Here is a 27,218-nt window from a genome sequence, read left to right on the forward strand (position 1 = left end):
AGAGAATCCGGCGTAAGTGATTATCACACGGCAGCTATTGGAATGTGATTTTCCTGCGCTAATTACCGTATTTATTTTTGTTTTTCTTTTCATCGGTGATATCTTAAACGTCTGTTTTGATTAATCAAATGCGTCAGTTGATGACATTTTTGAAAGGATCTGACCACAAATTGCCGGACCAAATTTCTTGTTGCTTCCATTGATTCCGGTTAAGTCGTCGTATTTAGCATTCAAAATTGAAAACAATTTCAAGAAACATAAGCCGAGAAATGCTCGATTATCTACTGAATCGTCAGAACGATTTCAAGTATCCTAATTGCTTTCATTTTATGCTCTTTTAATGGTTACAATTGCAGTTGAATAAACATAGTAACAATGTTGTGTCTGGTTATAAAGTGCTTCAATGCCAGTAAGATAACTCACAGACAAACTAACCTCGGGCAAGTATTCAAGGAATCCTGTGGACGCTGTTTAGGCGTCATCGTGCCGCAGACAAGTGAGAACTAAGAGGACGAACAAATCCGTTAAAAGTACTGAACAAAGCCGTTTTAACACGGTCACGCAGCAAGCCAAAGTATGATGTCATCTGTGGTAATGAGATACATATATTAGTTTCCTGACTGCAATCGCCTGGTCGATCGGTGGACATAATTGATCATTTCCAGTGACGTATCGAGGAGGCTTAACTTAAGAGGAGAATTGTGGGCACGGATATTTCGCGAACAAACACATCACAATCAAAGCCATGGAACACAAGCGAAGCTGCATACTGAGTTTTCTTGTGGCGGCGAGTTTGATAACCAGAACTTTAACATCTCCTGTGGCGAAAAGACACAGAGCAGCGTTTGACGAAATAGCCAGGGTGAACAGACAGTACGGTAAGAAATCTCATACTTTTTGAGAATATGATGAAAATCTTTTTGCAACAAAAGTTCCGATTCATTGGCGTGCACCTTTGTCTCCTTTGCCAAATTAAGGGCAGGATGATCTTACTGTGGGACATGGGCTGGAACACTGCCTTGCGCATGCATACGATTCATTTGCTCGTTTGAGCTATTTTGATGGATAATTAGTCCACAAACTGAAGATCTAGATGCCAAACACAGATTTACAGTTCCTAATAGAAAAAGCGCGTAACATGTGCGCAGTTCGTAGTCTTCTGTGAGAAGGTAACATTAATTCTTATTATTTCCCAATAAAACAAACAACTGTTTCATTTTAAGTGCTCTGTTCACAACCATCAACAAAATTTTCAGTGTTTCCTTGGTCAGTTGGGAGAAAGTGACCTGAGGTCCACGTCTCCGGAGAGATAACACGTATTGTCGTTTCGCCATTTTTAAGCCGGGAATGAGCTTCGGTGTCAATTAAGCTAACTGTCTGCACCGATATGATTTTTTTTTAAAACAAAGAAGTCATTTAACTTTTAATCCAAGTCTGGATTACGTTACGTTATTACAGCTTAACTGGTCCGCTGACTACATAAAGAAATATTTTGGAACAAAATGATCGCTAAATTTTCAAGTTTCCATGGGCTTTAAATTCAAACACGCAGTGGAAAATATCACCACATTATAGACGTTTGGTGGCCTTGGTAGTTGTGAATGCTGAGTTGTCTACGCTATTTGGGAACAACGTGACCCACAATTGCCAAAGTGATAAATCAAAGCAACAGAGGATCTGAATAAAAAACCCAACAGTCTACCTGGAGGTCAATATATCAGAATTACAGGATTGCTACCGTGATTTAAATGCCAATAACCTGGGCACAAGTAGTTTCATTTCTCTTGATGTTGTTTCACTAAAATTGTGGATAGATCGTTACAAAGTCTAACTTGAGGTTTGCGAGTCGAAGGCGCCGTAACACGCAAAACTTCGTAAGTTTCAAACTCTTTTCTCGAGAAGGTTAACTGGTTAAGTGCAATTTAATGTCTCGTTTTAAGACAATTTATCTAGAATGGTGCCAAAGCCAAGATTTAAAAAAAGTAAAATATAAATATGTTTAGAAATTTGCGAGATCCGTATTTTGTATAAGAAGGTTTTAATAAGCAGTTAAAAGCCTTGCAAAAAAAAAATCAAACGTCAAGTAACGCGTACGTACCGTATCATCAGACAGATATTTTGCTGAACAACTGATTGAGTAGAAGGAGTAATGCTCCTCACTATTTGAGGTCACTTGAAAACCGATACCATTAAGTGAAGACATGTACTCTGCGTGCATCTTGTCGCAATTGAAGGAGCTGTTTCCAGTACGAATTTCCGTTTAATAAACTTGTAACTACAGTTTTGAGTCCAATAATTCACCCAAATATGATGGCGCCCTTTAAGAACATAGCATGGCATTTTTCCAAGACGTGCAAAGTGCACCTTTTCAAAGGTATGTCCTTTGAATCATCAGACACGAGTCCTAAAAGCTCAATAATCTTTTGCAAAGAGAAATCCCATGAATTGTCTCTAAAATACTCTCCGCCTTGTATCCACGAACTTCCCCTTTATCCATGCGCTTCATTTGGTCTTTTTTTTACACTTTGACTACAAACGAAAGGCGTTCGGGGACTGTTAAGATGGATAAATTATGGGCATGTAAAAATAGAAGTGTTCTATCGTTCCGTGAAACCACTTCATGGCTTCAATAAGCCCGGTATACACGGAATATAGAGTTAAGTTAGTCCAACCAAAACTAGTTTTTGCGACCAAGGGATAGAACGATTTGGCCAAAAGAATTCAGCCTTTTTGGTCCTTGGCTTTCTTATATAGGGGGTACTTTCTGATTCAGGACCCTGGAGTGGTGAAAAGTGCTATCCAGGGATTTTCTCCGCGGTTGTTGTTATAACATGTCATTTGTGTGCCTTCTGCAATGTCGGTACCATCTTCTTGAGGCTGTATTGTTACTTTCAAATGCTTAAGGCAAACACTGATTTCGTTCATTTGAATCAACTGGAACGATCTTTTGCATGGAGAGCATACCGAATTAGAAGAGAAAAATACCTCTCGTGTGCGTCATAAGGGAACCAATTCAAGAGCCCTTAAAAGGTTTGTCGTGTGATTTTAGAGAAAACAAAAACTCTTGAACAATCTCTAATCTGTAAATTGATCATATCGTAAACAGATTACTCCTTTCAGCTCACAACACCCTCTTAATTTCTTTCTGATTGATAAATATTTGTTTACCCAAACATTGACCAACTCTGTATCAAATACACGAGGCGTTCTCTCCAGAATGCTAAATGTTCACTGCATGCAAAGAAACATTATTTGGCCGAAAAAGAAATTAACCCCGATGAAACGAAGTCACGAAAAATTGGTACCATGGTTAAGGTTTGTAACAAAAGGCGAACCCTGTTTAAAGAGAAAATTATCGGGGTAAGTGCCCACCCAATGAGCGATCACGCGATCATACGCTGCCTCAGTTTTTGTGTCTTTTGGGATAAACGGCACTCGCTTCTCGACTGGCCTTCTTTACAACTCGTTTAGTCTCGCATACTCGTGCAACTCTGAAAAGTTAGAACGGAGTTACAATTAATGAAAACGGTTACATTGTATCTTCGTAAGGCTTTATCACGACCTGAAAATAACACCGTTAGTGTTAAGTTATCCTCCGACCTAGAGCTATTTTTAGAAACAAAAAAATTAAACGTCAAAGAACATCAGCCCCACCAAAACGCACTGAGGTTGGAGAACGCCCTTATGGTGGAGGTAGACTCGTAGCTCAGGTGGGTGCAGTTCGAGACAACAAAACCACACTGCCCTTTTCTGGTCATAAATTTCTTCAAGTCATGTCAATGTTTCCCTCTTGCTTGCAGAAAAATATCAGAATGGAAGACAGTGGCAAGTGGATATGAAAATTCCGAGGAGAAATGTAGGGGTGACAAACAAGGTCTTGGCGCCCATAAGAGACAAAAACAGTCTGTGGCCGCGTGGAGTGATTCCTTACACCATAGCCTACAGTATTCGTAAGTCTTTCCTTCAGGGCCTTGTTTCTGGGACTTCCCGAAAATGTTTCAGCCGAAAAAGCCACGAAGAAAACGTCTAGTATCCGCCATTAAATCGAAAGAGCTTTGAACCGGTGATCAAAGTACAAGCGCAGGAAAAGTCAAGTTCAAACGTCAAACTTCTCTTTGGCCTAAATCAAATGATTAAGCTCACTTCGGGTCTGTTTGTAGCCATAGCTCTAGGGAAAGCTAAAATAGAGAAAATGCCAGAATAGGATAAGAGGTCTTTTATGCATGGTCTTTTACTTGTCCGATAGTATGTCCGATAAATTGCAAAATATGATGCGTCCTTCTTTCTATAAACGTCACAAAGTGTCCTCCTAAATCCTACGAACTCCTTGTGTTACTGACAAACAGAAAAAAGAAATGAAATATCCAAAATTTCAGATGCTAGGAAAATGTGTAGCGCATGCAATGGCATGGTCATAGCGGGATTTAAGACTAGGTTATTTAACAGCAATCTGCTTCTTGGATCCACTTATCCAGAAGTCCATCAACCAGAAGTGTCGCTCTTTCTCATTTGACCTTGGCCTATCAGTTTACGGTATTATCTAAATTTAGAATACGGGTTCAGCCAAATTAGTCAAATAGACCATTTTCGAATTTTCATGGCTGGACTGGTTCTAGCATGAAATGGAGGCTAATGCGGGGAAATTAATTTGCATTTGAAAAGATTTGCCCGCATTAGCCTCCATTTCATGCTAGATCCAGTCCAGCCGTGAAAATTCGAATATGGTCTATTATGGCCAGTGAGAGTGGGCCTGGTGACCACAACGCATATGATTGGCCTACAACTAAGAAGCATGGATGGTGCATGCAAGGAACAAAATACCCCCACCATTTTTCTCTCAAAAAAAATCTAGCCACAGCCGTTCTAAAAATAGACAATAGCTAAGAGCGTTGATCTATCACTTTGCGGTCTCGCCCCAGCACAGTCACAAATGGATTTAAGTTTAGATACACTCTGCGCGCGGAACAAACGAAGGGCCGCCAGATTTAACCAATCAGAAGCCATGTCACGCGTGACAGCTTCTGCCATATTTTTTCGAGGGACATGACAACTGATTTCCGCGGGAACGGGTATTCATTTGTGACTGTGCTAGGGACCCCACCCATGCCATAACAACACTCTTATCTAATTCACTCTTGACAATACTGTAAACTGACGGTCCTCGTTCCATCGCAGATGCATCGCATCTGGGTTTTGAATTTCTGACTTATCTTAAAAGTGACTGCCTCAAGCAACATGCCAAAACCGACGCCTGCGGCGCCATCTTGTTCGACCATTCTTGCACTAAAGCGTCGTATAGACAATCAAAATGTGGGCAAAAGAGAGGAACCTGCTTCGATATTATGCGGAAGAACTTTACAACATTGCCGTATTGCTTTCCACTCTCTTCGAACTCTTACGCTGAGGTCTGAAAGTAGTCCTAAGAATATGGCTGCCGTGATTTTGCTTCTCTTCAAACAATTGATGCTCAATCCAGTCTCTTTTTTTTCTGAGATTGTTAGGATTTCGGGAACATTTTGTGACGTCTACAAAAGGTGCGGCGCAAATCTCACCACGTCTTGATCTCGTGAAACCCATGTTCAACAAGGACTACACATTACCATGATGCAGGGTTAGGTTAACAAAAACTGGAAGTTTCTTTGTTTTTGTTACAGCGGAGACAAGCAAAATTCGTCAGTTGCTGAAAGATGCCATGGAGGAATGGGAGAAATACACTTGTATTAGATTCGAAAAAAGAGTAAACCAGTCGGATTACGTCGAGTTTTACTACGGAGAAGGGTAGTGAATCTTATTTTTTGTTTTTAAACATCGTTATCGAAATGTCACAAAAGAGATAATATTACGGGTCAGGAACCCATGTGAACTATATCCTTGGGTCAACCTTTGCGCATATCTTTCTATTTTTAGAACTAACCATTCAGCAGGAGATTCACATCAGTTTACATCAATTTGCATCTTTTGCATCCACCTTAATTCTGATTGGCCATTCTAAACAGTGCGTGCAGAGCCGAAGAACTCGTGGCATTATAAACATAGAAAGATAGGTTCAAAGTTTGACTCATAGAGTTTGTATGTGAGAGGCAAGCTCCTACTCGTGGGCTTCTGTGCTGGTGCTTTGCTGAATCATGAAGTTTAAAGCTTGAAAAATCAATTTGAACTGGTTACCGTTAATCCTCTATTTGAGCTTCCCGGGGGTTTATTTATTTCTAGCTCATTTGAGGGAGAGGGGGCGCTTTGTAGAGAGGAGTCTCTTACTTGAGATGGGAGGGGCTTAATAGAGGAGTGACGGTATTCCTCGGTGCTCGTCAATTTTCCGTTATGTTTGATGATCAATTTGTTTTGTGATTAATTGACGAATTTCTCATTGTGACCTGACGAACAGTAATTTTTATTTTATTTTGTTGAATCAAGGTGCAATTCTGATGTGGGACGAGTAGGTGGCAGACAGACAACGTCTCTAGGTCGAGGCTGCGCTCACCATGGAATTGTGGTTCATGAATTGGGTCATTTGGTCGGGTTTTGGCACGAGCAAAACCGGCCTGACAGAGATAATTACATAAAAATTAACATGGAGAATATTATACCTAGTAAGTAAAGCCTTTTATGCAAGCCAATCAAATTAATCTTTAATTTTTCGTTCCCTATGTCGCATTATTGATCAACTCTCTGTAATTGGTGACTGCAAATTTCTGAGACAGGACCTCCGTTTTGTCATCTCCATCTGAGAAAGCAAGAAAGTCTTAAAAAACCCCTGATATTTGATAAAGATATCCCGTATATGATGCTCTAACTGAGCAGATCTGAGTCAGAGGGACAATTTCGCAAGCAATTTAGGATTAGTAAAGGCACATTAGGAAAGTCACGCTAGATATTTTGATCGAACGTGCCGCGAAAACGGAAATACAAACTCGAGAACTCTTAACGTATTGACGCATTTACCAGGGTAGCACAAATGTCAACGTGAGGGCTTCATTGCGTTTGTATTTCTCACATGTGGATGCAAAACACGTGCGTAAGACAAACACAAATACCTTCACGCCTTAATTGAGATGGCTGCCTCGGTTGCTAACACGGTAAAAGACTACAACTGCGCATTTGTCCATGCTTGCGTTTGCGTACTACGCGCGAAATTCGTTTGCACTTTAAGTTGTATTGATGCCCAAAGATTAAACTGGAGGATTCGGTTCGTAAACTATCGATCTACATTCTTCAGTTCAGTATTAGAAGTGCAGTTTCATGTATCCCCAATATATCATCTCTTCAATTCTATGGTTGCTTTACAGCGTTTAACTTGAGCAAAACTGATGTGTCTAATGATGAGTATTTGCTTTTAGGATTCAAGTTTGCATTTGATCGCTATAGCCACCGAAAGATTAACAGTTTGGGAGTAGAGTATGATTACAAGTCCATCATGCATTACGGCGCACGAGCGTTCTCCAAAAACGGGAAACCCACCTTAGTAGCACGTGACTCTTCTTTGAAGAAGTTTGGAAATACACATTTAAGTCTTTTGGATATCAGACAGACAAAGCTGTTATACAACTGCCCAGGTTGGTACTTTTGAATGTTGTTCCTTAAAATTGTACCACGAATATAACTGACTATTGCAAGGAAAAGAAAGGAAAGGAACTTTATGTAAGTGTCTCGTCGTTCTGGCGCTGGAGCACCTATTGGGGACACTGTAAACTGAAATCAACAAATTAACGCAAATCAAACGGGATAGATATCATTGTTCCTTGTCAAATTCGAGAGGAAAAACAAACAAGGTGTCACCATGTACTGTTTATCGAACGCACTAAGTAAACGGCCGGAGTAAGATTTTTAACTCTCGCAATTTGTCGTTGAACACATCATTTAATTTCATGAATGAAGGGGTAGTTTCTAAAGAAACTGTGGTGCTGCGTCGGTGGGGAAGTAGTATACAAAAATTTGGTTTTATCAACGGAGTTGATAATGTAAATTGGCCACCGTACAGAGATTCTGAAAGCTGACGTTTCGAGCGTTAGCCCTTCGTCAGAGCGAATCCACGCTCTGACGAAGGGCTAACGGTTGAAACGTCAGCTTTCAGAATCTCTGTACGGTGGCCAATTTACATTATCAACTCCGTTGATAAAACCAAATTTTTGTATATTTAATTTCATGAGCGGGTCGTACCGTGGAGCACAGCGTAGTTTTTGCCCAGATTTTCCTAGCCATTTTGTAAGACTAATTCTGGTTAGGAATTCATGAATATTTTATGATTCTCTTTACTCTGCTCTTGAACGGAATCAACAGACCAAAAATATAACACGGTTTGTTCTGTTTGAACTCTTTAGACAGCCAACCAAGAGGGGGTTTTCAACTGCCCTCCAAGTGGCACCCGTTTACGAAATATGTATTCTTTTTGGAAAACCTTGGACGTTAGTCCTCGTAAGCCGAAAACGAAATAGACAGAATAGTTTCAAAAGAATACATCCTTTATCAATAAAGCTCAGTCGACATTCAATCTCGTGGTTTTTATCTTTAGATTACCCAGACTTCCCTGAGGATTTTGTTTGGAAGAACGATGGACCCATGGGTGGAGATAAAATATGCTTACAAATTGATCATCCTAAATCAATAAGTTGGCATGACAATTACCTCTGTTACCGCAAAGACAAGAAAGATCTTGAACTTAGGTAAGGACAGATTCGGTTTTGTTTACCCATAGTTGTTTACTGTAACATTACGCATTTCCTCTTTGCATTAAGCCAGACGACCACCTGCACTATGGACTACGAACAGTGTGTTCTTAAAATATACGAATGAAGAGATAAGTTTTTAAAGAAACTGATGCTGCTCCCATTCGCTTTGATGAAGGGCTAACGCTCGAAACTTCAGCTCGCAAATCTCTCTCATTCGTTGGTTAAGTCACTTTTCCAACTCACTAAATTTTTGTGGTCTAAATAGGCAGGCAGGCACGACATCCTCAATATATTCATTCAAAGAAACTGTATCCATGAAAAGAAATAAAGCAACATATTCCTGAAGAAATCCCCGTGACATCAATTTTTTATGTCGAATTTCGGACTTTCATAGAAACAACAAATCTTGCTCTCATTTGCTGTACCGTTTTGGTTTTGCAGCTTGTGATCACATGGTACAAAAACCGCCAAACTGGAACGCAAATTACCCACTGGAACTTCTAAAACAAAACAAAGCAAAGGATTAAGTTAAGTTGCTTTCTTTTAGATGTTCTAGTGCGCAATTTGCGTTTCAGTATGGCAGTTTTTGTACCATGTAATCACTAAGCTGCAAAAGGCCCATTACATTACAACTCTGGGTGTTAGTCCACTAGCTGTTTTAAGCCACTGACTAAGCCTGCGAGTGAATGGGATACAACTTTATTCATCAACATTGTCTTGTTGCAAGGTGGTCATCAAGAGGTCCATTGAACGGCAAAAGATGTATCCACATTGATGTTCCAACTAAACGTAACCAGGAAGCATGGAACCAAACATATCTGTGTTGGCCGCGTGACGGAAATTATAAATTCAAGTGGTTGACGCATGTGCCAAGTCACGATAAAGAAGGCAGTTGTTTGAAATGGACAGAGCCACACGACCCAACATGGAATGACTCTAGCTATTACTTGTGTGGAACTAAGGAACAGAAGCCAATACGTAGGTTACTATAAAATGAAATCCCCTTCCACTGACCGTGGTAATAATTGTGTTTATCCTCACCAACAACCCTCCCATTTGCAATTTTTTTAACGGCAGCTGATCGAACGTGAAGTTACGTGTCCACAAAAGAATTCTGGATCGCGTTGCATGTCATTTTGAAAAATTCGAATGCCCCATCTCAGCGAAAATAGCGTATTTTATTTCGTTTCAAGTGTTTCAAAAGCTCACAGTTTCAACAACCTCGCGTGATATGAAGTTATTCGTCCATTTTCCTGGATAATAGACGTTTATATTTTTTGTGGGTAGTTTACTGTGAGTGCAATGAATGCAATACCCATATTGTCATCGGGGTTGTCTGAGTGAGTGAGTCACTTAACGATTGATGTCCATTGTACAGTTATTCTGTTTGCGGTCCATTAGTCGCCTCTTTTTACTTTGCAAGAGCAATGCCTCAACAATAGCTTTGACACTGGTGGCATTCTTGTCAAGAGGGCTTGTGGGTTTTGTGAGTCAACACCTGCCTAGCCTAAATGCACCGTTTGGGGATTTCATCGCCATTCGTCCCAATACAGGTATAAAAGAAGATTCGAAAAAAGCCTTTAACATCCAAATACAAAAAAAGTATCTATAGGCAAAAAAAAGGGAAAAAGAAGATCTCTTTATCACGGGGATTTTGTGGTGGTCTCCCTTCCGAGTATTAACCCCGCCCGAACGGACTTTACTTAAATAGATACTCTTACATCAATTTATACGTAATCTGTTATGTAAACGCTAACACGAAGACGTTAAAATAATAATAAAACAGGTAATCAGGCCTCACAGGCTTTGTGAGTCAACAAACGTGAAAAGAGAATTACAGAAAAGAGTTGAACACCCAGATACAAAATAGAAATCAAGTATAAAAAGATGAGATATCTTCTTCATGAAGATTTTCTAATGGTTTCTCATCTAGGTACCAACCCAATCCGATAGGGCTTACGACAGTGAAAACATCAAACTGTTCGTAATCGGAACGCAAAAACGACAACAAAATTGGATAACACAATAAACAGTAAAAGAAAATTAATTTTGCAAAAATAATTTCTACACAACACCAGCCTACTGAACCACCCACGTGTACGCAGTGCGTGCCTATTTTTTCTTTTCCTTTTTTTTTTTTTTTTTTTTTTTGCAAATGACGGCTGCTAATCGGAATCATGAGAGAGGTCTGAGCCAATCAAAACTGAGAAATACTTTGAATGAATAAATATTTTTTGTTTTCATTAGATGGTAACTGGACCCGATGGAGTCGATGGAGTGGATGCAGCCGAAGATGTGGTGGCGGAGTCCAGACACGCTCTCGTACTTGCACAAATCCGCAACCGTCTTTTGGAGGCTCTTATTGTGAAGGGAGATCATCAGAACGGAGGCCCTGCAACTCACAGGAATGTGCTGGTGAGATCGCTTCCACATCTTTTGGGCTGCTTGTGAACCTTAGCCACTCTGAAATTCTTACCTTGAAAATATCAAGGGCGACTGAATGCTTACAATTCCCTCTCAATACATGAACACTATGAACACTATTGAAACACAACACACAAATGACTTATTTGCCACGTATTTTAGTCTTGTTGCTTTAGGCGTCGTCTTCGATCCATTACCGCATCGACTCACGGCAACATGACATCTATTTGTTGCTCTTAACGCAACTGACAATTTATCTACACATAGAAACGGTGGCCGTGTTTGTGCACAACTTTAAAACCCTATCAAAAAGCCCGGTTTTTCCACAGGGCCTATGATCACCAGTGGGAAAGCAAAAATGTTATGTCGTTTCCTCTTGTAATTTTCATCGCCTTTTTTGGGTAGCTCGATCAAGATCAACAACTCGTGGCAATTTGCAGGCAAGAAACGATCGTACACGTTTTTACACGTAAAAGTCTAGAGCAAAATCTAAACATGATTCACTTTATATCATATCCACATGTATTTGCGCTATATAAGTAATAAATTATTAATTATTATTTATTGCTTATAGAATGGCCAATCTTCCCTGATGATTTCAGTTTTGGTCCTAAAGTTCGACCGAACGCAGATGAGATCTGCGTTAGGATCTTTGAACGACTAGATTATTTCACGTGGAAAAATTACTTATTCTGCACACCTGGAGACAAGCGACAATTGGGAATGCGCTGGTCGGATGCCCCTCCAGGGAAATTATTGGAAGAATATGAATGTACGCGGATTTACGTCCCGGCTGATTCCCGAGGGGGCAGGAGAGGTCGATGGGACAACAACTATCTGTGTATTCCAAAGGACACCAGTTTTCCTTACAGGTGAAGTCACAGTTTTCTTATAATCGTATTACTGGTTTGGAATCGGGATAGTGCTAGCATTGTCCCAAGTTGTAATAAGAGGTGCACACAGCACGCAGCACGCAGAAGTGTCTTAAGCCGCGGCTACATATTTTGAAAATCGTCGCGTCGCCAGCGCGCGGTAAGAATCCCTCGTATAGCCACCCTCGAACAGGCGATGCGACAGCTCAAAAAATCACGAGAATTGAATGAGTTGGATTTTTCGCGAACTAGTCGCGTGCAATATTTTGCACTGCATTCGTAACAATTTGTGACGTGTCCAGTGTTTGGGTTTTCACAACATGGCGGACTCCGAGCATTGAAATTAATTAAATTTATGGAAGAAACTTTATCACTCGTTTCACTCGTGGGAAAAAAGCTCGCTCCTTCCTCCTAGGGTAGTAACCACGTAGAGCGCTTACGTTTTCTTTCTCTCTCTGTTTTTCTTCGTCCGTCAAAAGGACATATATTGCGGACAAAATCGCAAATTGTGGTATGACTTGTTTTTGTTTGTTAACTAATAAACTTCATACCCAGTCTTGGAAGGTCGCGTGAATCGCAAAAAAATTGTCGCCAAGTGCAGCCACCACTGCTTGCTGGCGACGAGACAATTAAAAAAAATTGCACCTTCATCGCAAGCAAAAAAATTATTAGTGTAGCCGCGGCTTTAGAGAGATGGAAGGAAACCGAAAGTTGCTGATGATGCTCGATTTCTTTGGTGGGGTTTGGTTCAGATGATCGAGGAAACCGTTTCCATAACAGGACATTCGGTAATATGAATGTGGTCGCACCTAAGCCAGTGTAATAAAAGATGGAAATTCCTGCCTTGGTTTGCCGCCCCTCCTTGAAAAAATGCATGCTACTTCATTGAGTCTCCTGGTATGATTAACGAAGAAAGTTCTAATCATTATCATAACATTTTTTTCGACAGGTTTAAGTGGTCTTACGTAGGTAGAATTCCAAATCTGCCTTGTTTAAGATGGTATGCAAAGAAAGGAAGGGACGGGTGGGACAAAACCTACCTGTGTGCAACAGATAGAGATCGTGAAGGTAAGTTGTATTTGCGCTAATTGAGTTAAGTAGATCATACAATCGAGAACTAAATGAGCGCCATTCATTTCGATCAAGTTGTTCAGTTTTAATTGAGTGTCGAAGTAAAATTCAGGATTGCTTTTGTTTAGCATTGCTACGCAAGGTGTTAGGCCTTAAATTTTGTACCATATTCTCAGCAAATTATAAGCAAAACCTAAATCAATTGTGTCTCGCGCGCAAGGGGTTTTTCCGCGCTGAGCTTAAGTCGCTTATTGATTGCTCACTTCTGTTATGATTGATTCGGTTATTCTGTTATTCTGTTACACGTCTGTTACGACTACGTAGGGCGGCCGTTTCGATTCTGGAAAGAAACCAAGTCGGCCATCTTAGCGTACCAAACTAATCTTTCAGTAGTTAAACTACTTGAACAGTATTTTCTTTAGTTTTAGTTAAAAAACGTCACAGCTGATATCATAAATGAGACCACCGTGAAGTTTGCCAACTAAAAATTGGAGGAAAGAACGTTTAATATTTGTTATTTCGTTATTTGATGGAAATCGTATTGTCTTGTTCCACTTTAGTTCCACCACAAAAACCAAAACCAATCGACGGTGGATGGTCATTATGGAAGTCGTGGAATAACTGTAGTAAGACGTGTGGTAACGGAATCCAGCACAGAATTCGTACGTGTGACAATCCCAAACCACAAAACGGGGGACGATCGTGCTCAGGAAACGCAATTGAGCAAAGGATGTGCAATGAAATGAAATGTCCTGTCAGTAAGTAAAACGTGGAACCTAAGCTTAACTTGTCCTCTTTGGTGCTAGAGACTGTTCACGACGGCCAGTTAGCCCTCTGGTTCGTTGAGTGATGGCAAGGCAAGTTGGGAAAAGTATTTTAAGCCCAGGGGAACAACCTGTCTTGGTGTGGACCTCAAAACAGACACAAAATGTTGTCCATTCCTAGGAGGATAACGTTGGCGGCCCCAGTCAATACACTGACGGTGTATCGTTTGTACATCTCTATGTCTACTCAACTGCTTGCTTTCCCTAACCTCAAATTGGGGAATTGTGTTACGGTAAAATGTTGTACTACATTAAACCTTTCACCTAGTTCAATCGGCTAATTTTCCATTGATTTCCTTGAAGACTGTGGCAGATCATTGGAAGGTTCTACTGGTCAATTCTCAACTCCCAACTATCCAAGAGCCTACCCTAACAGAACGGATTGTGAATGGACGATACGAACACTACCAGGACAAAGAATAAACCTTAGCTTCCTTTTTTTCGATGTAGAGGGTGAGTTAATGATTACCCCAGTAATGTTACAATTCCAGGGTGGACTAATGGATCAACTAACGATGGTATAACGATAACAAGAACGAAAAGTGAAAAGGATACCCCTGGCGTTAACCATGATGTTGACGATGACAGCGATGACGATGATCACAGTTATAATAGTGTGAATATTTCGAGAGAAAAGTTATTGTCATTTGCTCACGTCCTCTACATAACGGCGACGGCAACGAGAACGCCATCTCGCATATTCGCGTTATTGTAATCACTTCGTTACTATTACAACCTTTTTAATGTGGCTAGAGTGTGGTAGTTCCACAAAATGGACACTGGACACAACGGCGCTTAATTTAGGGGTGGAAATGAGAATTTATCCTCCAGTGCTGTTCTTCTTCTTAAAACCTCAAAAATTGGCTATTTCACGTTGTTGTTTTGCACAAGACGGCAAAGAAATGGACAAAAGTGAAAAACGCAAGTGCAGGGCGTGCAAAGCTATCGTTTTTGCCCACTAAATATGCAAATTTGTGACGTTTTCGTTGCCGTCCCCGTTGTCGTTGGTAAACTTGCCTTTTGTCAGGGCCAGGACGGCATAGAAATGTACACTAATGTAAAACGCACGTGCAGGTCATGAAGAGCTTTTGTTTTTGCTCATTAAACCGATTGTTTTGCAGCGTTGGTAGTATACCTCAGTTACATAGCTCTTAGCCAATCAGAAGGCTGGGTTTATTATGTGACGAAAAGGGACCAATCAGAACGTGATCCATCTCATGAAAAGTCCGCCAAGTTGTTTTGGCGGGATGCGTTCCCAGGAACCCATAAATGGGTATAACACAGGAAGTGCACCCGAATTAGAAGGCGAACCGGAAATCACACCAAACTCACGACAAGTGAAAGTTGCAAATGGTTTTATTGACAAACCTTAATTTTACCAGTGGGAACATGCGAGTGACGTCCCAAAGCTCAAGCCGTCTCAAAATGAATGATACTAGTTACTGAAAACTCATTTCTTACAAATACAATTTTTCTGCGATTTTTTTCAGCACATCGTTTGCAAATGCTTACTTCTGGCCAAGTGTTGCATCTTTTTGTTCAAATCGTAGCTCAAAATAATAATAATTAACAATTATTCGCCGAAGGCGAAGTGATTATCAGTGAATATTCAAGTCGAGGTGAATATTCACCGATAATCACTGAGCCTGAGGCGAATAATTGTTTTAGTATAAATACACAGATGATTATTTCAAAAAAGAGGAAAAAAACACATTTCAACGCGAAATCATCTTCACTTACAGTGTCAAAACGACTACTGGCAGCCATTTTGTCCGTCGAGGTGATTATCGGCTGATAATCCGAGATAGCGATCCAATGAGAGCGCGCGATTTTGTATAATTACCTGTGTGTTTATACTCATAAAGATTATTTAACAATCCTGTCATAATAGTACCTACAATTTGTTTCGTTGGCTAAAACCATTTAATGTTCTGATATGTATATATACGCTGTGAGAAACCCATTCGGGCCTCCTTTGTGAAGCGTACTAATAGGTGAAAAAAGTGCATGGGAAAAAGCAAGGGGCATTGCACGTAAAACGACCGGTTCGTGCCCCCCGGTCCCCGGGACGCGACGGGGATTTAACGCGACTATAGCCAGGATTTAACGCCTATTTAATAACGCGTTGGCCCTGAGCGGCCTATAATTAACACGGATTGAAAGTCTCAAACCAGAATTCAGCTATAGGTAACTTCACAAACTTAACTCAGCGAATACCTTATGTTGATTCGCGGATTCGCAGGAAGTTTTCCTCATTCTAGTTACAAAGGAAACAAACATTAGAGAGCCTAAGGACGGGACCTTTTTGAGCAAGGGACGGCAATCGGAAATTAGCTGTTTCCTTTTCTTACTTTGAGGGATACAACCGCATTTGAGTACCTTTTCACTGCTAGAGACGGTCAGTTTAAAAAAATGTCGGCGAGACTTCTGAGGAATGTTCGCTTCCGGTCTCCGTCCCTGGCTAAAAAACGTCTCGTGCTTATTATGGTAATAATCACCTTCGTCATTGGACGTATAGCTGCCGCCAGAGGCGCCATAGCATGCTTTTGCTTGGACCTTGTTGAGTTTGCGTCGTTGCTGTACTTGCGACGGCGATTATTATTATTATTATTATTATTATTATTATTGTTATTATTGTTGCTGTTGTTGTTGTTGTTGTGCGTAAGCTACCTTCAAGTGAACACTGATTTCATTGCTTTCTGTTTTCAGGTTCTCCTTTCTGTAATTATGACTATGTGGCCGTTTATGATGGCAAAACAGACTCGTCTCGTCGCATTGCAAAGCTTTGTGGCTCGGTCATTCCAACTCCGCTTTCTTCGAGTTCCAACTTCCTTTTTGTTAAGTTTCATTCTGATATAAAAAGGACGTACAATGGCTTCTTAGCCGAATGGTACTCAACTCCTGTCAGTGACGGAACAGATCCTCCCCCTCCAAGTAAGGAATAAACATTAATTACAAGAACTAATCATTTCCTCTATTGGTAACAATTTTCAGTAATTGAAACAGTGTACGAGTGATTAGCCAGTCCAGCTGATATTTTTCTGTGGGGGAGGAGAGATTGGAGAATTTTTGCATAGTAACATTCGGGGAGTTGGATCGCGGATTCGCTCCTTTTAACGGAAAATAACTCGTAACATAAGTTTAAGGTTCACTCTACAACCACAGGGGCCGGCTGCTCAAAGACTGGTTAACACTAACGGTTTGTTAAGAGGTATCAAAGCCTACATGTTTCCATGGTATTTAACGCTGGTTAGCGCTAACCATACTTCGAGCAACCTGGGCCAGGTTGACAATCAACATGATTTGACTCTACTCTGGTATTGAGATATTCGACGCAACTTTTAAGCTACATTCAAATTTCTCAAAACCAGAGTTTCCTGGTCATACACGGCTCAGCGTGAGGACAAAGCATGACAATAGAGCTCATTTCCGAGAAGATTAGTTGGGGATACCAATATGGCCTCCGTTGCTTTGTTCAGGGATACCAAAATGGCCGCCGACACGTCGAGTGAAAACACTCTGTATTGTGATTTACTTATCTTTATTTTTGCCAGGCTTCCTTTCCCCTGTTTTACTACTTAAGCGTAAGCCCTCTATATTTCCTGGACATTGAAGACAGTTTTTTGCACACTCTTAATATTTATTGTTCTGCATGAAGACTAAGATTAGTCTTGAGTAAATAGTGTGTGTGATTGTGGCGGTTACTGTTAATGTATTGAAATTGTAAGTTGGAAAATTTGTTAGTAACTGTAAGTTCTCGCGGATTACAGGTAATGAACTAGCGTCACAAATTGAACAAGACCGGTAACAAAAGGTATTACCTTGGCTTATAATGAGGATATCAATCACAGATGAAGGTGGACACTAATAGTAACAAGATGCCAATTAGGCGTTCACCTGGGATCCACATGATACTATCAAAGCAACAGGGAGCGGCTGTAAACAAAAATTATAGGGCCACTTATTTAAACAAAGTCTAACCTGGGCCGCGGCTTAAGACAATCATTGGACCTCCAAATCTGTTTATAAGCGGTGTATTTTATGTAGATAAATTGCTGTCTAGTCTGGAATGCAAACCTTCTTGTTACCATCAGCAGAAGACAATATTTAGATGTGATTGTTGGCAATATTGAAAATGGCTTAGATCGCGGTTTTGTTAAACGTTGTCTAAACTATGTTTTAATAATCGACCCATAGAGTCTCTCACAAAATTCCTTGGAACAGTACACGAATATAAAGACCTCAAACTTTCGCGGCTCACTCTTCCCTCACAATGTTGTTTGCACGCTAGTTTCTGAGCCCATTTGGCAAAACAAAATTTTTGGAGGGCAAGTCGGGTATTGCAAACTGTTACAACCATTTGGTCCAAGGCTGTTGATATTACAGGTGTTGTATCAGCTCAAACCTCTTCTTTCATTTTTGCACTTCAGAGCAGTTGTAAGTCAGTGTACAGTATAATCTGTCATACAGACAAATAAGTACAGTTGGAGAGGGTGTTTTCAAATGTATACCTGTTGTGAGAACACGGAAAACGAACAACATAAAGGAAATAAGGAAGATACTATGTAAACGATTCACATAACCAGCCCGCATTCTGATATCGCAGTCACCATCTGTTTGCGATGGTTTTTACGCACATCCTACATTGTGCTTTTGTTGAAAGCTTTTGTGTTGGTTCACTTCCACTTTTTCTCAGCTGCTGCTGCTGCTGTGTTTGATGAGATTGACGTGCGCGTCCTTTTCCTGTTTAGCATGAAGGCCGATCCACTCCGAAAATATTTGTCAAAAATCCGAAGAACATTAGTCAAAGTGAAGCATGAGGAACGCTAGAGCTTGTGAGAGATCGACAGCTGTGACCGGAAAAAAGTGGCGTCCTCTGATTGGCCATTTATGGGGAGAGGTGTTGGGGCGGAGTTTGTTCGTCTGATACGAAAGGCCTTTCGTAAGGCGCTGTTTTGCCTTGAAGATAACAATGTATAGATTACAACTCACAGGCACTTTGCTTGATTGTGTGACACAGGTTTCTTTTGCTCTAAATTACCACTTTATTACGCAGTAAGACCTAATGGTAAATTACAGAAATTAATATATATGGAAGCGACTCAAAGAATCCGAATGAAAATACCAGGCCTAGTTAACCAAAACACTTTAGTGGCTAATAAACAGTAAAATAAGCAGCTGAACATCTTAAGGACACGATATAAAAGTACAAAGAAAAGCAAAACAGCGAACAAGACTCAAAACAGAATAAACGCGCCATACACTATGTCATGTATGCGCACGTGTGGCCTTTCGGCCCCAGGGCCCATGTGAGCGCATGAAATATGCACTCTCACAATTGCAATCATATTTTGTTAGTAGATAGATAAACCTATTTCAACAAACCAGTTATGGGGAAAGTTTGGCTCAAAGCTTAGGTAGCGCTTTTGATAGTGCTCTGACAAGAAAAGTAAAGCATTTTCTTCCACAATAAATGAAATTTTCAAGTAGCCACATTTAATACAAGGGTTGGGATATGTACCGTTACGGATATGTACCTGTACCTTTAGCGAATCAAGGCGATGTACAGTAGAAATTCTTTCGTGTACCTTCGATTTCGGGAAACAAACGAAGAGAACACTAAAAAATGACAATGACCATGGCATGTGGATGACGTAGTATGAACATGTGGCCACTAAAATATGCCGTTATATTTTCTATGCATTTACACTTTCCATACATTACAGAAACTTGCCAATGGTAACAAACGTTACAATTTGTGGATACGAGGAAAAACAAATGTTCCCATTTTATAACGTGGTCTGCTCTGCAGGGGGGCATCCCACGTAAAAACGCACGCCCGTAGCATGCTGGGATAGAAAAATTAGAACAGCTTGGACGAGCACTACAGAATCTTGTTGAGGATTAGCGTCAACACAGATTAGCATCAAGCTATGCGTAACAAGCAGCATTTCATCCCCAGTATGACAGAACCTCGGCATTCAACTTTGAGCGAGTTTGAATATCTTAGTTTTGATGTACTACGCACTTTTCGCAATCTCCTCTGAAAAAATCTTTCTTCTTTCATACAGCTTCGTTATTGAGTTGTAATGTATGGTTGAAATAACCATAAAAAGGAACAAAGACACGGTGTATTCCTTCTCCAGTGCCAACATCTGACCACATAAGTTTGTTTTCATAGGGACATGTGGAGGGCAAATGATTGAACCAAATGGAACATTAACCAGCCCAGGTTATCCTAAGAACTACCAGCCAAATGTAGACTGCATCTGGGTCATCACGGCTCCTGAGGGACAACACATTGAACTGGAGTTCAAGCAATTTGATATCGACAAAGTTGGTCAAGGCTGTCGGTATGATTATGTGGAAGTGAGAGATGGGAATTCCAGGGATTCACCTTCATTAGGAAGACATTGTGGAACGTCAGGTAGCAATAAATTGCCAAAGACATCGCTTTATCTTTGAGTACTGCTAAATTAAAAAGAAAGTATAAAGACAAGGAAAATATTTGAATAACCACATGCCCTAGATTCTTACTCCTTACTTCTGTGGCAATTGTTAGTTAATGGTTTTTCAACTTCGGGCATGGCGTTTCTTGTATTCTGACCAGGGTTGATCTAACATTGATTATTCGTAATCAACGTCAAATATGGCATTCGAAAGATTTTGACTCTATATAACTTGTTTCCTTTTCATTAAGCTCTGGACACTTTTAAGACCATTACCAATTATGCTCGTATCAGACTCCACTCAGACGGCTCGCGAGAGAGAGGCGGGTTTGTTTTGGACTGGAGAAGCGTAGGACAGCAGGCTGGTAAGCCAGATCCAACCACACAACGTAAGAAATCATTACTTAAGTATAGTATTAGAGATTTCATTCAAACTGTTATGGCCCACCAAGAGAGAGAAAGAGAGAGAGAGAGAGAGAGTGCTGGTGCGGAAATGTTTCTGTTTGTAAATTATTATCTTTGCTTATCGAAGAGAGGAATTCAAAGGCGGGCGTCGTCCTCAAACGAGGCTATAAATGTAGAGGGTCCACGCTTTTACCGAGGGCACACGCTGTATGAAACTTTCATAGATCTGATTTATAATTTAACTGATAGACACCACAAATGACTTAAGCCTGACATTCATTTAATTTACGCCTAACTAGCCATCTGTGAGACCGTGAGAAATGTGCAGGTGTGAACTGATGAAAATTCAAACCCATGTAATGTTTCTGAATTTGTCATCCCGTCACCTACTCGAGATTGAATTATCCTTCCCTTTTCTCTTCGCTGGCGCCTGCTCAGCACGGCGCAATACTTTCACAAGGCTCAGAATCTGTAAGAGCCAAATTATTCAACGATGGAAGCCCAAGTTGACAAACAAATTCATTCTCATGTAGGGAAAATGTTCCCATCAGAAATAACTTGAAACACGTAAAAATGTTTGTGGTAGCGGACGGTCACTCATTACCCAGATAATGACTTGAATAGTTGAAAACGTTTTGTTTTATAGTTGTTCTCTTTTAAATATTTTTTAAGCCTTTAAAATAATAATTTTAGACCTCAAAGGAAAATTATCACCTGTATTACGAACGACGACGTTTTTTTGTTATTAACGTTTATTGTTGTAGAGGTATGTCCACGTGGATGGGCTTCCCATGTTATGGATGGTTCTAACACAGTCTACTGCTATTCGGTTCGAATGAATACCCATACATGGTACATGGCAAGAAACGACTGCCTTTCATCATATTCGGATCTCCTGAGTATCACTAACGCTGAAGAACAAGAATTTGTCACTAAGCATCTCCTGGCCGAGTCATTCATGTGGATTGGGTACAATGATTTGAAACAAGAGGGGGCATGGGCCTGGAGTGATCGGTTAGTTTTTTGCTTAATAGTCATTGTTACAGTTGAGCCCACGTCTCAGCGGTGTTAGTTTCAGAAGGCGTGAAAAGGAGGCTTTCGGGTCGAAACAACAATTTCTTATCGAAGTCTTGATCCTTGACTGTTGAGTAATTTGAGGTCTGTCTGGCCTTAGTTTATCTTGGAAAGTATGGCAAGGCACTGTATAGCATATGGATGGATGTGTTAACCGAAGAAAAAATCCCAAATGTGTGAAACTATCGAGGGCAGCTTCCATTCAACAACTGTAGTTTCTCTTCGTCTGAGAAAAACGTAAATTCGCGTGCTAAATCTCTTACTCTTCTCTATAGTTGATCGAATGTTGACCCGAACGTCTCTCTTCCGCGAGTTCTGAAACGAACAATGCTGAAACGTGGGCTCAACTGTAATAACAGCTATTCAAAACTAATAATATAACAGCCCTCGTCTTAGATAGTAGACATGTGTTCCTAAAAAATAGTAGATAAATGCTTATTGGAGGTACGGACATGGTTTTAAGAGCTCTTTTCTAAATGAAGCACTGACTTTGCTATGGGCTGCGTCGACGATGCAACCTAAAAGAAAAGTGTCGGGCTTGTCACTGGGATTCAACTCATGCAATATCTTAGGAAGTAATTTACAACTTGTGATATACTTCTATTCTTCAATGCGGAAATAGGTTCAGGTTTGGTTCAGGTTTATTCACACTTATTCCAATTATATTACTGTAAGAAAAATGGAGAAGAAAAAAAGACTACATTACTTGATACAATTTTAAAATATATGATATTAATTACGTATACTCTTAATAAGTGCGTAGTGGCCAATGGAGCGGAGTTTCCGAGTTGGCAACTCCTTATGTATCGTATCGAAGTAGTAATTAGGTAGCAGTATGTATAATACAAATGGACTTATATATAAAGAAAGAGCGCATGTTTATCCCTGGGTATAGAGAAGAAACATTTTATATTCCTTCTTGAAAGTGTAATTGGAGGTGCATTTAATGCTGATAGGAATTCTTTCCCAACTTTGAGACCCCAATACTCTAAATCTTGATAGGCTATAATTAGTTTTTGAGGATGGCCTTTTAAGATTCTGACCAGTGACGTATCTGGTGTTGTAGTCGTGGATTATGGAAGCAGGCAGAATAAAATCAAATAAGGCAGGAGCTAGCTCTTGCTTTTGATTCAGTGTTTTGTGCACAAAAGACCCAATTTTTAGTTTTAAAATGGCCTCCAGTTTTAAAATTTCTAGCAGCATGTAATACGGCGTTGCAGTTTCTCTTGAAAATGGGTTTTTTTTCACAGGATCCGTTTGATTTTGTTCCTTTATTTAAATGTAAAGATGTGTGTTGATTTTGAGATCATCGCAGTTATGAACGCAACTGAAGCAGTAACGAAAGGAAGGCCTGAAATATTCAGACCTGAACGGGATTCGAATCCGTAACCTCTGCGATAACGATGCAATGCTCTGCCAATGGCCCTTATTGGAGTTGACACTGCAGGCACATTTTCTTTTGTTTAAACCTACATGCAAAAGAGGCTTAAGGGTCAATTCAATACAAAATGACCACTTAGCCTCGTTTATGTGGTAAAACCGCTGATAGCTCCGATAAGGGCTATTGAGCTACCAAGCCAACGAGGAGCTGGTCCTTTTTTGTGTTTTGTGTTGATTGTGTGTTCTCCGAGTGTGGCCGCTGTCAGTATTGAGCCCCTCGTGCTCTCTTATCGCAGAACCCCAATAAGGTATCAAAACTGGGCATCAGGTGACCCTAACAATGGAGGTTCATACAGAAAAAAGGATGAGGACTGCGCTGTACTGAAGAGGAACGGAAAATGGAATGATTACCCTTGCACCAGTCGATTCCAGTATATCTGTAAAGCTAGAGCAAGTAAGTAGTAATTAGTAATTTTCTGGATACGTGCATGAACTAGGCCGTAGGTGGCGGTGGGGCAAGGGGAAATAGTGCCCTCTCCCACCGAAAAAGAAAACAATATTCCCTCTTTTAATATCTCTGGAGTGTTGGCCAGATCAGAACTTTATTGATACTACCTCAGTTCAAACTTTTTACAACCTATGCGATCATCTTAGTGACGATGAAAAAACACAAACAAAAGGAAAGCAATATTCGAAGGCAACAAATTGCTTACATTTTTCCAGTGTTGTCCATGTGATTGGTGAGCGAAACCAGGAAAGAGTGGGGATTGGACCTCTCCCCAGACTTTCTCGGACATGATAGAAAGCCGATGACGACGTGAAGTGAAACATTACTGAAAGAGTAATAAAGGATTACGTTTGTGCAAACGTTGGCCGTGTAGCACTTATATTTGAACAGACTTGTTACTGATTTTTCAAACTTTCCTGAAAAGAGATGGCAGTCTATTTTTCAGTGCAGATCTCGAGAGAGAATGAAAGAGTGAGTCGTTCTACAGTGTCGCTCCTTCGTTGCTTACTGGCCCCAGACCTTCAGGCGAAAGACAAGGCGTTCGCATCAAATGAGGAAACTCCACCATGGTTCATAAAGGCCTGGTCAAACGGGAAATGTTTGGCCTTTAAACAACATCAAACATTGTTTGGTGACCAAACATGCTGATGTTGAAGTGAGTTGCCAAACGGTTAAAACTTGTTTGATCTAACAAAGATCAAACTCCACAAGCAAAGAACTATGGGTCACAAATACGTAAAAAACACGTGGATACAAGCGGCTGAGCAAGCGTGGAACGCATGCGCGCGCCAAACATGTTTGATACAGCTGGCCAAACGAACAAAAGTTCGCTCATCAAACACGAGAACAAAAGAAATGTTTTAAGTCGTTTGATCGAATGTTTAATGGCCTCCAAATTTTATCAAACACGATCAAACACCACCAAACAAGGTGGCCAAACGGTAAAATGTTTGGTCACCAAACAATGTTTGATGTTGTTTGGTCGCCCAACATTTCCCTTTTGGTCAAGCCCAAATGTGCACTAACATTGCCAGAAATTAGGGACAAGATGGCGGTTGCGCGTGCGCACTAAGGCCATAATGGCTGCGAATTCGTACAAGAAAATGTATGGAGATAAGGAAACTTGTTCAAATATATCGATTATGAGCTTACTGAACTTCGGTGCCCGACTCGAAACATGTTCAGTGCTGTGTAACCTTCGCATCTGGGTTAAAAATGGCTAATTTGAAGTAGGTTTACTTACTTCCCGAAGAGGCCACTTTCATCTCTCGTTATACGCTCCATTTCTCCATACGTTGTCTTATAATTTTGCCTAAGTCATGCGAAATACTCGTCGATTAGAGGATAAACCCTTCACTGAAGTAAATTTGCCCGACTCGATATCACTTCTCCGATGTAAGATGTTTCCTAAACAGTCGTAAAAAGGACGATTTTTGCACTGCAAAATACTTCCAAATGCGCATTATTTCCTCCATTTTCCATCTGTAGTCCAGTAATGGACGCCATATTTGCGAATGACCCATTTCGGTCGGGCAAGGAAAAGGAAAAGCTTCACAACTCCAAACTTCATCTGACCGCCATTTTGTTTGTTGCTATAAATCCACAGATGTTTCACGGGATATAAACTAGGTTCTAGGCTTTCAAAAATCCGCAATTGACATACCAGGCTTGGTTTTAATGGAAATAGATACGCGAGAAAATTAAAAACAAAATATAGCTTTGCTTATACCATATAAAACAAAATGTCTGAGATTCTTGAGAGTTACAAAAAACGAAAAATAGAACGGGCACTAAAGATAGGAACAGAATTTCCTCTTCTTTATGTCAAGCAGCAGGCTTCTCAGCAGTATGAATTCTTGCTATCAGCCGCTCGGCCTGGTAGACACCTAAAATTTTCTTGGAAGATGTTTTTTTCTTGCCTTTTTCTTCGTAAAACAGATCCACAGAGCTCAAATTATTTAAAATATCGTAGGGGATACGTTTTCTCTGACTGCGATAATCTTTGTCCGCCATTTTGAAAATGAGATTCCGCTGACAATTAATCACGGGCGCAAAATGTCCACGATTTCTGGCAATGGGGGAATTGAGTTTGCTAAATAGTGCTCAGTACTGTGCAATCTTACCTCGCCAGCTAACGCCTTTTTTGTTTCTGACTTATTTTGACTCTATTGCCTTCGTGGTGTTGTTTTCGTGTTGTTTGTACGCCTTTTAGCAAAAAAAAACTAAAGAGGATACCGGACTTACAAAACGACGCTATAACATGTCGAGACATGATAAAAGACGGACAGAAAGAAAAATCTGTTCGTAGGTAGTATAATGTAAGCTTAGTTGATTTAACTTCGATCCTTATCGGTAAAATCGAATGTCCTTTTGTTTTTTCTCACAGGTCGCCTATCTACCGTTAATGGTTTGCACAACAGGAGAAACCAACGATGAAACGAGAGAATAACCTGTAAATTATCATTGCGACAAATTTTTACGATTCCTTTACTGTATTCTTTATGGATATAGCACTCTTAGGCAATTCGTGCTAACCAGACAAATGTCCGTTCTTAGGAATGAGCCGTTTGCTTTGGGAATGAATTTCCAGAGCACAGACTGTCTTTTGAAAGTTTCGGAAACTAGCGTTCCCTACAATCTAGTCTACTCAGACGAACGCCAACCTAGGGTTCCATAAATACTTTTTAATTATAAATGAAATTATAAGAATTCTTATTATACCTCTAAATTGAGGCGCTCATTTCGATGATCAACATGATGGTGAAGGCTCCCTGCATTTTCTTAGGTTATTGGTAGCGTCGCTTATTTGAGTTGTACATTGTGGGGTCAGAGAATCGAGAGTTGAGAGTTAGAGCGATATTTCAGTTGGAACGGTTTCGCTTTAAATTAAAGTAATATCCTCAGAGAAATACGAAATTATAATCAGCAGGCAACCTCGCCCAGTATATAGTCCGCTTTGGCTTGGTCTAGTGTAGTAATTGGGTTTTTTTTTTCTTTAGTCTCTAGTGCACGAGCCCATTACCCGGAGCCTTCATACGTATTATACCGTTGGGTCAACCTTGTCCCATATGTTTTTATTTTTGGAACTGCTATATCTTTCTTTCATTTTAAAATACTTTCGTGTTTCGGGTGTGCTGCATTATGACGTAATAAATGGCCGACCATAAGTCTCTTATTACTGGCTATTGCGAAAACACCCGCAAAAATCCCCTGGGATGTATTTCTACAAAAAAAAGATACGGGACAGGATTGACACAGAGGGCTAATATAGAAGATGGATGCTCCGGGTAATGGGATCCTGTCTAATGACAGTTTTTTCCTTTGCTTTTTATTTTCTCCGTGATGTTAGCGGTTCCTTTTTTTTCCCACAATGGTAAGAACCTTGCTCAGAGATATTCTTCTACGAGTTGCAGATTGTGACTCGAATGCGTTGTTAGCATGTATCCTAAGAAGTGCCTATAAGGATAAATACATATTTAACTGTTACTTTAATTCAAGTATATTACCCCATAAATCGAGCCATAAATTAAACATATTCGTATTCTTAA

The 27,218-nt window shown here is 40.3% G+C and overlaps 1 protein-coding gene across 2 annotated transcripts; it reads left to right on the plus strand.

Moving 5' to 3' along the window:
• The first annotated feature begins 745 nt into the window (after nt 1–745).
• Nucleotides 746–27,218, plus strand: LOC138018995 (tolloid-like protein 1). Of its 2 annotated transcripts, none has more exons than XM_068865664.1 (18): nt 746–878; nt 3,801–3,950; nt 5,655–5,778; nt 6,412–6,587; nt 7,335–7,550; nt 8,507–8,657; nt 9,391–9,641; nt 10,911–11,078; nt 11,662–11,959; nt 12,909–13,027; nt 13,591–13,788; nt 14,158–14,307; nt 16,564–16,788; nt 20,036–20,281; nt 20,555–20,692; nt 21,473–21,722; nt 23,459–23,616; nt 26,057–27,218. In XM_068865664.1, exons 1-18 carry the CDS (start codon nt 746–748, stop codon nt 26,104–26,106), a joined length of 3,201 nt encoding a protein of 1,066 aa, XP_068721765.1. In that variant the 3' UTR covers nt 26,107–27,218. The 2 variants fall into 2 exon arrangements, with proteins under 2 accessions (XP_068721765.1, XP_068721766.1); XM_068865665.1 differs by having other exon boundaries at nt 20,555–20,668.

This window comes from Montipora capricornis, chromosome 10, assembly GCF_036669925.1.
Source record: "Montipora capricornis isolate CH-2021 chromosome 10, ASM3666992v2, whole genome shotgun sequence".
In the NCBI taxonomy this organism is placed as follows: domain Eukaryota; kingdom Metazoa; phylum Cnidaria; class Anthozoa; order Scleractinia; family Acroporidae; genus Montipora; species Montipora capricornis.

Coding starts and splice junctions, on each gene's coding strand:
- LOC138018995 (XM_068865664.1), top strand. CDS start 746: ATGGAACACAAGCGAAGCTGCATACTGAGTTTTCTTGTGGCGGCGAGT. Junction 16,789..20,035: donor AACAGATCCTCCCCCTCCAA/GTAAGGAATAAA, acceptor TTGTTTTCATAG/GGACATGTGGAGGGCAAATG. Junction 21,723..23,458: donor GCATGGGCCTGGAGTGATCG/GTTAGTTTTTTG, acceptor CTCTTATCGCAG/AACCCCAATAAGGTATCAAA.